General features: G+C 39.5%; 3 protein-coding genes across 3 annotated transcripts; 2 read left to right on the top strand and 1 right to left on the bottom strand.

The window, feature by feature from the left end:
* Positions 1-2033: 2033 nt before the first annotated feature.
* LOC147001063 (histone H2B type 1-F/J/L) lies at positions 2034-3977 on the bottom strand. The gene has a single exon (XM_085831262.1). It carries the CDS (start codon positions 3899-3901, stop codon positions 3521-3523), a length of 381 nt encoding a protein of 126 aa, XP_085687388.1. The 5' UTR covers positions 3902-3977; the 3' UTR covers positions 2034-3520.
* Positions 3978-4173: 196 nt separating this feature from the next.
* LOC110308465 (histone H2A type 1-B) lies at positions 4174-4858 on the top strand. The gene has a single exon (XM_021180927.3). It carries the CDS (start codon positions 4197-4199, stop codon positions 4587-4589), a length of 393 nt encoding a protein of 130 aa, XP_021036586.2. The 5' UTR covers positions 4174-4196; the 3' UTR covers positions 4590-4858.
* Positions 4859-7412: 2554 nt separating this feature from the next.
* On the top strand, positions 7413-7782 carry LOC110308658 (histone H4). Its single transcript, XM_021181080.2, has one exon. The coding sequence runs from the start codon at positions 7433-7435 to the stop codon at positions 7742-7744; it is 312 nt and encodes a 103-aa protein (XP_021036739.1). The 5' UTR covers positions 7413-7432; the 3' UTR covers positions 7745-7782.
* Positions 7783-13753: the final 5971 nt, after the last annotated feature.

Below are 13753 nucleotides of genomic sequence, written 5' to 3' on the forward strand. Positions count from 1 at the left end.
CTGAGAGGAGAGGTTCCTTATTTCCCAATGAAGAGGATTTACATTTGAATTCATCATATGAAATAGGGCTGGAAATAGTTCATATTTGTATTGGACATGAGGTTCCTTGTTTGAAAAATATATATAAGCCGGGCAGTGGTGGCCCACGCCTTTAATCCCAGCACTTCAGAGGCAGAGGCAGGCAGATTTCTGAGTTCAAGACCAGACTGGTCTACAAGGCCAGACAAGGTCTACAGAGTGAGTTCCAGGACAGCCAGGGCTATACAGAGAAACCCTGTCTCAAAAAAGAAAAAAAAAGAAAAAAGAAAAAAGAAAAAAAAGAAAAATATATCTAGAAAATGTTACCTATTATTTGAAATGGAACAAAACCTGAAAGGAAGAAACTGTTCATTTTAGTTGCTGAAGGGTTTAAAGGAAACATTACTACCTTTCATTCCACCTCCTTTTCTCCTTGCCACACTCCTGTTGTCTGTCTCAGAGTTACCGGAATGGATACATTGGTAACAAAGTAGAGGACCAGAGGTGCAAGTTCTTATGGCAGTATCATAGACTGTAGCCCTGTAGGTTTTGCTAACACCAACAGGAAGGCAAAGAATTAAGATAGTTCTATAGTAATAACAGCAACACCATCCATCCATAGTAATGGGTTTGAGGGGTTAACATGACATGTGGGTCCTCTCCCTCTGCTCATATGGAGGGAGGAGCTACTCAAGAATATCTTTGGAAATTATTATTGGCATTGTACAAGTTTTGGCCTAGAAATAAATATGTGGAAGAATACTATTAACCATGAGACTATGTTTTCTTTTTTTAAAAGAATATATCTTACCATGGCATGTGTTTCTCTTCCTTGTTTGTTCATGACTCGAAGATTACATGAAATCAGTTTGAAAAATATGTCTTGTTTCAGTTGTTCTTTATAAACTTGTTTAAATGCTAGAACTACTGTTAATTTGAGCTCCCAGAGAATTTATGTACTTTGAGCTTCGGTTGGTGCTTGGATACATGTACAGATGGATCTCCTTTCATGCCTGTGCTTTATCATATATTGGATCAAATGAAGAAAAGGGCTGATGATTGTCATCGTGTCAGGAATAACTGCCATCACTACCACTGCTGCCCCTGCTGTCATAGCTCTACATCAAAGCATTCAAAAAGTACACTATATTCTAAGACTTCATTCTGACTCAGGAAACTTCTGAACCATGCAAAGTCATAGAGATAGATAGTAGATGTACACTGAAATCACTGACTTAGAGTTAGCTGTGATAATGTTAGGTGACCTAATTTTTAGTGACAAAGGCAATTGTCATTAAGATGTGATTGGACTGTGGCTCAATTCTGTTTCTCCTGTGCATTGGAATGAGACCGTATTCCCTTGAGATAAGGTTAGAACATTTCGTAGTCTGAAATAGGAAATATTAAATTATACTATCATATTACATATTTGTACAACCATTGTATGAACTATGTGGTGATAAATCATTGGTAGATATAAATACCTACCTAATAAATTACTGGTGCCTTGGGTCAATTAAACCCATTTCATCCACTTAAGATTGCAAGCTCTTCCTATCCTGGGATGTTTATATTGATTATTTGCTTGTTAGTCTGACAAAAACAAAACACCTCTCCTACCATCAAAAGTAATTTAATATTGATCATCCATATTCAATATTATATTACAAAATGTGATTAAACAGAAAAGGGGAAATGAAAATTTGCTGAATTGATGTCAGGCCAAGACAATACACTTGCTAGCCATCCTTTGAAAACAAGAGGATGTTTGCATAATTATGGCAGCCTACTGCCTTCACACTCCAGAATTTCCTTGACAAGGTGTCATGTTTTTCTAATTTATTTTCTCTGAAAAGGTTCAATTAGTAACATAAAAAAAAAAAAAAAGTATTCTTTGTATAGTACAACCCCCCTCCCCCCACAACCATTATAGTTTGGTGCATTATGCACTGTTTAGTTTGTAACCAGAGCTGTGACAGTTTATGGTTTAGAATAAAGCCTTTGTACTCTGCTTCCCACATGAGCTGAGTCCTTTCCTCTTCTTAGCCCTGATCTTTCACACATAATTTTAGCCCAGACCTAAACCCATGAGCCTTGTTATTGGCCTCTATCCCTCTTCATACTAAAAGAAAATACAAATAGAGAAGGTTTTCATAAATCTTTCTTTATGAAAAATGTCATGAAGTTTAGAATTTTTACACAGGTTCTTTCTCTCTCTATTGTATCTATGCTATCATATAGTATGTGACAACAGAGATGACATAGGAAACACACGCAATCAAACATGCAAGAGCAAATTTCTGTTCCCAAAAAGTTTTCAGAGGCTCTGTGCTTCCCAGACATCTGAGCCAACTTTTATCGCTCAAATAGTCTCTGTGTAATATTTTTGATTTTCAGTTATCAATATTATTAGTTTGTAATCACACATTTTTATATGAACTTCAAAACTAATTTGGTTTTGATTTTATTAAATGATATTGTATGTGAACCTCCTAAAACATGCCTGAAATTTATTTCAGCTGTTTTTTTCTGTATATGACATGTATTGTTAATTTATCTCGATTAATTCATTTTAAAAAAATTAAGAAACATGTAACTATTTCTACTAGTTTGTCTGAAAGAATGCCGTGTCCCCTAAACAAACAAAAAATTCAAAACTGTTGCTTATGAGCTGAGAGTCACTGGAATACACTAATCATATAAAAATGTACCACCAAAAGAACTGGAGCGATTTCGTGTAGATTCCAGAAAGATTTAAAAATGTTTCAACTAGCTCCTCCTCTTTCTCCTCCTCCTCCTGTCTTTCTGTCTCTAAATAAACTCTATTCTACAGTTTAAAAAAATGTTTCAACTAATCTATTGCAATATTTAAACTGAAAATCCCATTAAGGTGAGAATAAGGAAACAGCAGGCAAAGGCCTGACTTTTCCTTTTAAATTTGTTCTAAGCATCAGAAACAGTGGATAAGGGAAGCACCCTAAGAATGGTGGAGAAACAAACGCCACTATCTCTGGCGCTTAAATTTGAAATTGACCGCACAGCGCAGCAATTGGCTAATAAAGCCACTAACTGATAAGGACAAGATGAGTGTATGTTTTACTTCTGTTAAATTAATGCAAAGAGGGGAAAAGAAAAAAAGACCGCTTACACAACACTGTACTCAAATAGGCTTGGAATAGGTGCTACCTATATATATAGGTTATAAGTCCAGTTAAGTTTAGTGTGGAAGGGAACTTAACATTTCTCTGCCTAGTTATGAACCTGACTGAGCCTCTGGAAAGGACACCTTCCATAAGCCTTTATATTTCTAAGCAAATATCTCACAAAGTGCACATCCTTCCAGTAAAGTGAGTGGCTCTAAAAAAAGCCTTTGCTTTTGGAGTGAGTTAGAGGAACCCCAAAGTGACTACAAGGAACAGACATGCGCAACAGCTTCTTTTGCACTGAAAGTGTAGGTGGCTCTGAAAAGAGCCTTTGGGTTAGGAGTGTGAGTTAAAGGAACTCACTTGGAGCTGGTGTACTTGGTGACGGCCTTGGTGCCCTCCGACACCGCGTGCTTGGCCAGCTCCCCGGGCAGCAGCAGGCGCACGGCCGTCTGGATCTCCCGGGACGTGATGGTCGAGCGCTTGTTGTAATGCGCCAGGCGGGACGCCTCGCTCGCGATGCGCTCAAAGATGTCGTTGACGAAAGAGTTCATGATGCCCATGGCCTTGGAGGAGATGCCGGTGTCGGGGTGCACTTGCTTCAGCACCTTGTACACGTACACCGAGTAGCTCTCCTTGCGGCTGCGCTTGCGCTTCTTGCCGTCCTTCTTCTGGGCCTTGGTCACGGCCTTCTTGGAGCCCTTCTTCGGGGCGGGAGCGGACTTAGCGGGTTCAGGCATGATGGGAACTGACCACAAATCTAAAGAGACAGAAAGAAAGGAAATGTAAAGTGTGTCTGCACAGGCTGCCTTTTAAACAAACTTGTGGCTATGGTTATCGCTAATTAGCAGTCGTCATCCACCAAATACCCAATCATAGCAAGGGTTTTTCAATGCAACTCTGTTATTGGTCTAGGTAAAGTGCTTCTATGTAGCCAATGAAATTGCTACTTTTTCATGCCCTGCATTGACTATAAATACTGTCAGCTCTGACTTCCTACAATTTACTGAGCAGGCTTACTTTCTAGGTTCTACCATGTCTGGACGCGGCAAACAGGGCGGCAAGGCTCGCGCCAAGGCCAAGACCCGCTCCTCCCGGGCCGGCCTGCAGTTCCCCGTGGGCCGCGTGCACCGGCTGCTCCGCAAGGGCAACTACTCGGAGCGCGTGGGCGCCGGCGCCCCGGTGTACCTGGCGGCCGTGCTGGAGTACCTGACGGCCGAGATCCTGGAGCTGGCGGGCAACGCGGCCCGCGACAACAAGAAGACGCGCATCATCCCGCGCCACCTGCAGCTGGCCATCCGCAACGACGAGGAGCTCAACAAGCTGCTGGGCCGCGTGACCATCGCGCAGGGCGGCGTCCTGCCCAACATCCAGGCCGTGCTGCTGCCCAAGAAGACCGAGAGCCACCACAAGGCCAAGGGGAAGTGAGGCCCTTGTTAGAAAGCAACCCTCGACAACCACCAAAGGCTCTTTTCAGAGCCACCTACAAAAACACTTGGAGGAGTTGTGCTACTTTGGTTGGTTATTGGGTAATGAGTGCAACATTGAAATTACGTGAACCTAGTCCTAGTCTTATACAATCCAGTGTGGAATTTAATTTTAATGTTTCAGGCCACGAAGTTTGCTTGTATCTTCCTGTAGTGCATTCTAGGACAAAGCAAATTACAGTTTATGGACTACTTAGTTCCCTCAGCCTATACAGGATGACGTCTCGTTTTTTTTTTAAATTTGGGAATCTCTTCAGCTTTATACCCCCTTTCAACCTTTTCTGTTACATTGCAGAGGATACTTTTTGTAAACACCTTATAACTTACATGCAAGATAAAGGTTACCGTGGTGGCACAAACTTTAAGGAGGCTGAGGTTAAAGAAAATGTTAAAAACAAAACAACAACAAAAAAAACCTCTGCTGGCAACAGACTTAAATGCCGAAGATACACAATTCAGTATATTTCTATTCTGAGTCAGTAGGAGAAATTAGCCGAAAAGGAACTATGGAAATGAAGGTTGAAGATTGATGTAGTAAATCTATTACTAGAGTTATGTTATGTGAAAACAATTTGGAGTATATATGGATAGCAGTTACCTTGAAAAAGGCATTTAGGGGGCTGGAGGAGTGGCCAAGTGGTTAAGGATGATTGCTGATCCTGTAAGAGTTCTCTAGTTTAATTCCTAGCTAACATCAGGTTTAGGGTTGGGGCAGAGAGAAGCTAGAATTGCAGGTCTCTGTCTCCCTCTCATCTCACAGGTTGAGTACCCACTCTTTGTTATATCCTGTGCCAAACTCCACTTACACGGACTGAACCAAACACACATCAGTCTTGGACATGTGGAGCTTGATGGAAGCCAGGATCTACCAACAATCAAAAACCTTTATACATCCTGTTGGACCTCCCAGCCTGCTTGGTATCCTATAGTCAAATCTTCACGTTCCACTGTATTCAAATGACAGATTTGAAACACAGAGGAATAAGAAACCCTTCCTTTGGCACTTTTTAGTGTTAATTGTCTTTTTCTCATGAGACTTCCTCAGAGACATGGGAACACCTCCAGGACATCTGGAGAAAAGTCCCAGCATACGGGTTCAAGACAAACTCATCATTTTATTTGGGTTCCTAAAATAGCCATTGGCTTTCTTCCAGGATTCACAGGCACTCAAGCCAGTCTTCAGTGTAGTACTTGTGTTTTCTACTGAGTGGAGATGACAGGCTCTTAACTGTGCCTCTTCACAGCTCTCTGGTACAGCCCTAATACTCTTCATGGTTTATCCTTGCCCACCTTTCTGACTTTGACTTGCGTCATCATCCCTGCATAGTTGAAATACACACACACACACACACACACACACACACACACACACACACACACAGAGAGAGAGAGAGAGAGAGAGAGAGAGACAGACAGACAGACAGAGACAGATAGAAAAACAAAACCAAAAAAATCCACACACCTCTCACCTGAAAGAGAATAAGAAACTGTATACTAGAGGTTTCTCCAAATTTCATGTTCCAACATGGAAGGAGTCTTATGAAGTTATAAAACAAAGTAAAGATAGGTTTAAACATATTGGAGAGATGTGCAGCAATGTGGGAGAAACTTTTCTCCAGATCCCAGACACTCTCTGATGACTTTCTTGCCTTTTGGATTGGTGGAAACTACTGATCTGCTATGTTGAGGTTACAAATGAGGTTTTTATCTATTAGTCACAAACTCTTAGACATAGAGGACCACATTCAGAGCATACAGTGTGACCAAGAAGACAACCAGCAGTAGAACCTGTGACACTCCAATTTCACTGTTAAGTTTTTATACCTCTCATACATGTAGTTCCTGTCAATCAACCAGTCTTTGCAAATATAGCTTTTTCCATGAATTTTCTTGACAGATTCTAATTTAGTAGATGTGGCAGAAAAGTTTCAGGAGATTAAAAAAAAGTGTTTTTCATTATACTTGTACTGTACAGAGAGTATTGTGCATAGTAGTCACAGATGGAGCCCCGTCCTCAAATATTTTGTTCAGACTTCACAAACCCACTTGGATATTTTCTTGAAAATATTAGTGAAAGTATTTAAACAAACAAAATCTTTGAGAAACGAGGTTGGCAATAGGAACGGTGAAATGTCAAAATAGATAAGCTTAAATTTAATATGGTCACAATAGAAATATCAGAAGTGACCGTAAGTATAGTGATGAAAAATTCACTTAACGGTGAAAAATGACTTTAAACTTAAAAGGATTCACCAAGCGATGCAAATGAGTAATACCGATTGGTGCTTTTATGAAAAATTCTCAAGAGAATAATACAGATATTATGATGGCTTTTTGTAAGTTTGAACTAAAAAACAAAAATTGAAATGCGGTTACAATAGAGAAGGAACACAAGGTAATTCAGAGCACGGTTTGCACGTTGGAAAGTGTGTACTGAGCACCAAAGCGCCTTAGCAGCCGCCTGCAGTATCCTCTCTGGACGGGGTTACGGATTGTTAGGGGGCCGCCTGGCTTTCTGTATTTTGTACAATCCGTGTACTGATTGTGCGCTCGATTCTCCAAACTCTTAAAACAGCATAAGGAGCCAGTTGCCTTAGAAAGCACGGACAGGGAAACAAAAGGCGCCCTTTTTCATTTTTGTAAGTCTTCCCCTCCCCCACGGCTGCGGACGCAACTTCCCGCCTCCTCCTGCCGGTTCTCATTTCGGTCCGCCCACTGCAGTATAAAAGGCGGCGCTCAGGCTCCCTGTCAGCATTTCTGCTCTGAGCTGTCTTGAGTGCAGTCATGTCTGGCAGAGGTAAGGGCGGTAAAGGGCTGGGTAAAGGCGGCGCCAAGCGCCACCGCAAAGTGCTGCGCGACAACATCCAGGGCATCACCAAGCCCGCCATCCGCCGCCTGGCCCGGCGCGGAGGAGTGAAGCGCATCTCCGGCCTCATCTACGAGGAGACCCGCGGTGTGCTGAAGGTGTTCCTGGAGAACGTGATCCGCGACGCCGTCACCTACACGGAGCACGCCAAGCGCAAGACCGTCACCGCCATGGACGTGGTCTACGCGCTCAAGCGCCAGGGCCGCACACTCTACGGCTTCGGCGGTTAAGTCTTTGTCCCTTTTCTTCTACAAAAGGCCCTTTTCAGGGCCACCCACTTAACTCTTTGAAGCGCTGTACTCTTGTCAAGAAGGGTTATAAACTTCCCATCACCAAGAATACAAGTAATCTCTTTGTCATGGGTGACCTACTCTGTAAAGGTCAGGTTTCATATTTTTGTGTACAGTGAATAGATTGGAGTTTCTGAGAGTTTTGACATTAATTAGTAAATTACATTTTCCTGGCTTTGTGCTTAAGACACAATGTTCTTTTCTGTGATCTCACTGATCCGTAAAAAGTTGACAGTATAATATAATATAATAAAAAGTTTGTATAACTGATTATACAAACACACACCAGCTGGTTCTCTAGCTCTGGAGTACAAATATGCCATAGAGGAAAGTTTTGAGTTTGTAGGAGTGCTGGAGATTGAAATTCTGTAGATACCACATTACCAGCATCCCATAACCTTTTCCGTTTGCCATGGCTGGCCTCAAACCTGTGATCTTTCTGCCTCTGCCTCAGAAGTAGCCAGGATTGCTACCAGATCATGTTTCAGAGCTGATTCTTTTTCCCTCCCAGCAATTCTGATTTCAGAATCGCTGAGTGGTTTTTGCCCAAACTATGACTTATTAGAACTTCCTGTGGGTTGCTGGTCTTTCAGGCAACATTAAAACCCCAATGTTCGACAATGTCTTTTCATTGTCAGCATTTGGTGAGTTCTAACACATCATTTGCCTGTAGAACTTTTAGACCACAAACTATTTCTTTCCACACTCCTTTGGAGATCCCATCCACTGGGTCCTTAAATAGTATCTGCTCCTTAATGACTTCTAATTTTATATTTGTAGCTTAAGTTTTCTTATCTAGCTTCTGAATGTTTAGTAGCCTAAGGCTAGTAAATACAACACAATGTCCTAACAGGACACTGCAAACAGTATCCTTTCTCTTTTACTTGAAAATGAAAGCACAATTAAGCAACAACAAAACAGCTCAACCACTGAAGATATCTTATTCTCCATAACAATATATAACCACCCAAATGCACCCCAAAGCAAGCACTTCAATGGTATAGAACAACTTGGAAAAAATCTATATGCAAATATAGTTTATTAAATCTATTATGGCTGGAGCAGTGGCTCAAAGGTTAAGAGCACTTGATATTCTTTAGAATAAGATTTCACTTCCTGGTACCCACTTTGAGCAACTCATAACTCACTAACTCCAACTAAAGAATATCTGATTCCCTTATCTGACTCTTGCATCATCGATGTCCACATCACTCTTTCTCCTAAATAAATAATAAAAAAATTGAATCAATTTAAATGCAAATCCTACAACAAAGGAAATGAAGTGGAGCAAGATTTTATTTATTAATATTTTGTTTTGTCTTTGTTTTTGTTTTCTTTATCTTTTTGAGATGAGGTTTCACATATCCCCAGCAGGCCTTGAACTCCTGACTTAGTTTTTTGGTTTAGTCTCTGAAGTGCCAGAATTAAAACATACAACATCTCTGGCTTATTTTTCTTACTGCTGCATCAGGCTTCTTCATTGGTTATGAAGACAAGTGTCCCAGTTTGGACAAAGTGGAAGGTAGCTGGACCATTGACTCAAGTAGGCAGAAAAATTGGCCTGGACTGTCGTGGTTCAACCCAAACTCCTTGAATACTCTGACGTTTTATTTGTAGTTTTGCTACTAAATGCACCTAGTTCTAGAATGAATAGCATCATTGAATGGCTGGACTTAGGCATTCCATATACGAAATATATTTAGAATATCATGAGTTTTAGCATCCAGGTATTTTATGTTTAAATAGTACCTCATATATACCATCAGTCTCTTGGATCATTATCCCTTTATGTGCATTAACACAACAGCACAGCTTGCTCCATATCTATATCAAACACACTTTAGGATCTTGTTTTACCTATCATGTCTGTAATTTCAAATATACCAGAAAGTTACATTTATAATGCAAGGATAACAAGACCATGAATTTCTCTAAGTATGGTTCACCTCTAGAAAAGATGCTTAATGATATGGTATAATAAATCTAATGTTTACTTCTGCTGTATTTCATGATTTACTCTTTTTTTTTTTTTTTTGGTTTTTAGAGACAGGGTTTCTCTGTGTTGCCCCGGCTGTCCTGGAACTCACTCACTCTGTAGACCAGGCTGGCCTCGAACTCAGAAATCCACCTGCCTCTGCCTCCCAAGTGCTGGGATTAAAGGCGTGCGCCACCACACCTGGCTAGATTTACTCTGCTGTATTTCAATGATAAAGTTATCAAAAGTTAAAGAACATACTTTTTAAAAATAATGGTAGTAACTTTATCTCTGTGAAATGGAACTTAATAGAATATTTTGTAGAAAATCTGCTCACTCTTTTGTGTTGTTTTATGAACAGGGATGAAGATATGAATCACATTTTCTACAAAGCTATTATACTTAAGTATTTGTGCTAATATTGTTAGATGTGTAATAGAATATTTTTGTAAAGTTTCAGAAGATAGTTTGCAAAAGCAACTGAGGGTGTGCCAGATAACAATGCATCTGTGGATAGAAGAGCACAGTAGACTTGGCACATTCAGTCCAAAATAATTGTTGCTGTGTTATCTTGAATGAAAAACTGGGCTTTGGTTACGGCATAGAAAGTCTAAAACCAGTCCAGGTGCTGTGTGGCAAGTGTCTTTCTTAGGCATTGCCTCCCTCAGGATGAACAGGATGAGTGTTTTGAGTATCAGACCCTCAACCTGTTTGTTTCAGTCCCAGGTCTCTGGCATTGCAGATCTTTGTTGTGCATGACCTTCAGAGACAGACAGCTCATTGGAACTCTTCCAAAACCTGGGCCTACCCTCAGCATCTGTACCTCTCCTACCCTGTAACCTACCTACCGTCTGAAGTCTTTGGCCGCATTGTCATGCTGCTGCATTCAAGTTCTGATGCCTCTGGAAAAACTGGTTGTCAGTCTGAACTTTGTGTCATGGTTGTTTGACAAGTGTATGGAAAGGAAGAACTGTTTGTTTTTGACAAAATACAATATGCCTTGCAAGAAATTACATCAATATGAGGAAGGGTAATGTTGTGTACTAGATATTACAGGATCAAAATTATGGATAGTGTTGAAGTCAAAGAGGCTTCTAATACACCCCAGACGAGTTGGCTATTACTTCAGTCAAATAATCATAACATACATAAGGACAAAACTAGTCTGTTGGCATTTTTGTGTTTCACTTTTGTAATAAGGAATATAAAATGTTTTATCTTAAAACATATTTTGAAATAGTTGGTAAACCTTCATATTGATGAAATTCTATTTGTTAACGAGGGGTTTACAGTTTTTTTCAATTTTCTATAAACAATAAACAATGTTTAATTGTATACTTAATGTATAATAGTAGTTTTCACAATTGTATATGACTATTCCCAAATTGTTTTCTATAAACTAAGGAAACAATATGTGGCCTGTGCTTCCTTGGTAAACTTCAGAAATATCTATTATAACCAACACTTTAATGCTTTCTTTCTCAAAGTGTATCCTCTAACTGGAAAAAATATTAACAATAAAGAGTTTAGTCATGCATCCCTAAGTAACAGTGGGGGCCAGCCCTGGTGGGTCCTCTTTCTTGTGTTTCTTCTTGAGGCAGTGGAGGGGGAGGAGCGTTGGATTTACGTTTACAAGATATTGGGCTAAGAACTGGTCTTGTGAGATTCTTAGGGTTACTGTATAATAATAACAACATTTACTTATCTAAGTCTAAGTCACTTTGCTACTGGAGCTGACCTGCCCTTTGAGTCCCTTTGAGAGCGGAAACTTCAGTCTCTGGCATGTAGCACCTTACTTTAAAACAGCAATGTATTAAGAAAAGGATTAATTGCTAGAGCCTGTTCCCTTTTGAACAGATGCCGCTTGCTTGTCAGGCTAGAGGGACGTTTGGAGCAATAAACTTCTGAACCAGGAGAAGAGAATCAGGCTCATAGAAGGAAAATCTTTTACATGAGCAAATATGCATAAACACATAAATTCATATACAGATTAACACATGCATATTTATATATTTCCATTTAAACCAGTTAGGCCCAGCTTGTACACATTCTCATACTTCCATACTTACACATACACACACACACACACACACACACACACACACACACACACACACGTATCCATACTTATGTATCCATTTGGAGCAAAAGACCAAGTGCCAGTGCAGAAAGGATTCACTCTTTCCGGATGGAAAATGAGCTCCAATCTTTATTGCATAGAGAAAGAAAAAGCGTCTTCCCTTTTATTGCTAAATGAATTAAGCCCAAGTCTGTAAGAAGACAGCATTGTTCTCTTTAATAAGTCTAAGTCTACCTTGTTGTTAAGAAAAGAAAGAGCTGTTCTGTCCCATGGTAAGGAGAAGCCTGCCTTCTCCTGCTCTCTCTGCACCTTCTTCTGTTTTCCCTTTTCCCTCTGAATTAGTCATATGGCTCTTTTAGTTTTTTATGCTACCTGATAGTTCCTAAGGTTCTGTTCTGCATTCCCCTTCTAATCTTGCCCTCCCCTCCTGCTCTGAGGTCACAATAATGTGCTTACTCTCAATGCCTTTTCTCCCAATGCTGTGCCTTTACTTCTAAGTTCTTCTTGAGTTCAGTTCTGTCTAAAAGTTCTCTTGTGTCCTGACTAAAAAAATTATCCTGTTCTGTTCTAGAAAATGCTGTTCAGATAAGCATTCTGTCTAAAAAGCTCTTCTCCTCAGCTCAGTTTTATCTCTTCTCTTTGTCTTCAGCATTTATTTATCTTTCAGAATGCATGATCAGATGGTAAAAAGTTCATCACAAGTTTATGCATAAATTTCAATCATAAATTGAGTAAGAAGTTTGCAACAGAGAATGTTTACATGCATATCCATTAGGAGTAATTATCTGGCTAAGCTGTCATCACTTGTCACAGCTCCACAAGTTCATGGAGAGTTAAAAAAACATAACTAAGTTATTAGTGATGTTTTGTATAGATAAGCCCAGTCAATATTTTATCTTCTGTCCCAGCACCTATGATAAATCATTAGTTCCCCTTTGAAGACCTTTGGTTAATAGTTTTTTCAATCTTTTGGAATGTGCTCTGAGTAATATCTCAGAAGCAATTAACTGGTTACACATGGAAGACTGACAGATTGCCGTTTTGATTATCAGAGAGAACCTAATAGCAGTTCCACTATAAAAAGAGCTTAATAAATACTGATATAGCTTTAGGAATTCTTATAGCATTATCATTAAAATTTAAGAAGTCGGACTGGAGAGATGGCTCACAACCAAAAACATAAGAATTAAGAAGTCATCTATTTGTCTATGCAGAATCACTACACGATAGTCTATCTTCATAGTTCTACAGAGATCTGCTCAAAAGGGTGGACTAAAACCTAGTGAGATTGTTAAATATATTTATTAATAACAGGAAAAACATATTAGTAGCAGTAATCTTTACTAAAATGAATTTCTAATGGGCCTTGTCTATCAGCAAAGCAGTCATGGATTAATAATCCAAGGCAGACCATCTCAGGAAGATCATCTGGTAGTTATTAGCTTGTCCTATGTCAGCTCCTGATATCAAAACTATAGCTATCAAATGATATTTAAATTAAAATTTACATAGTAAACTTGGCTTTTTTATTTAGATATCCAAAATAAAAATTATTCAATAATTCAGTGGGAAGTTATCACAACTGTATAATAAATCTTTATGAGATATTGAGGATATATTAAGAAAGAGATGGAAATAAACTCAAGGACAGAAAACATATAATTATTTCAATTGACTCTATAAAACCCTTTGTTAAAGTTCAACATGCCTTCATGATAAAAGTTTTGGGGACTTTAGGAATAGATGGAACATAACTAAAAATAATAAAGGCTAAATACAACAAACCTATAGCCAACACTGTATTAAGTGAAGACAAGCTTGGAGTATTTCCTCTAAAATCAGGATGGCAATTCTCCCCTTTTATTCAATATAGTGGTGAATGTGTTACCTATAG

This window comes from Mus caroli, unplaced genomic scaffold, assembly GCF_978045245.1.
Source record: "Mus caroli unplaced genomic scaffold, Mus_caroli_1 scaffold_15, whole genome shotgun sequence".
NCBI lineage: Eukaryota > Metazoa > Chordata > Mammalia > Rodentia > Muridae > Mus > Mus caroli.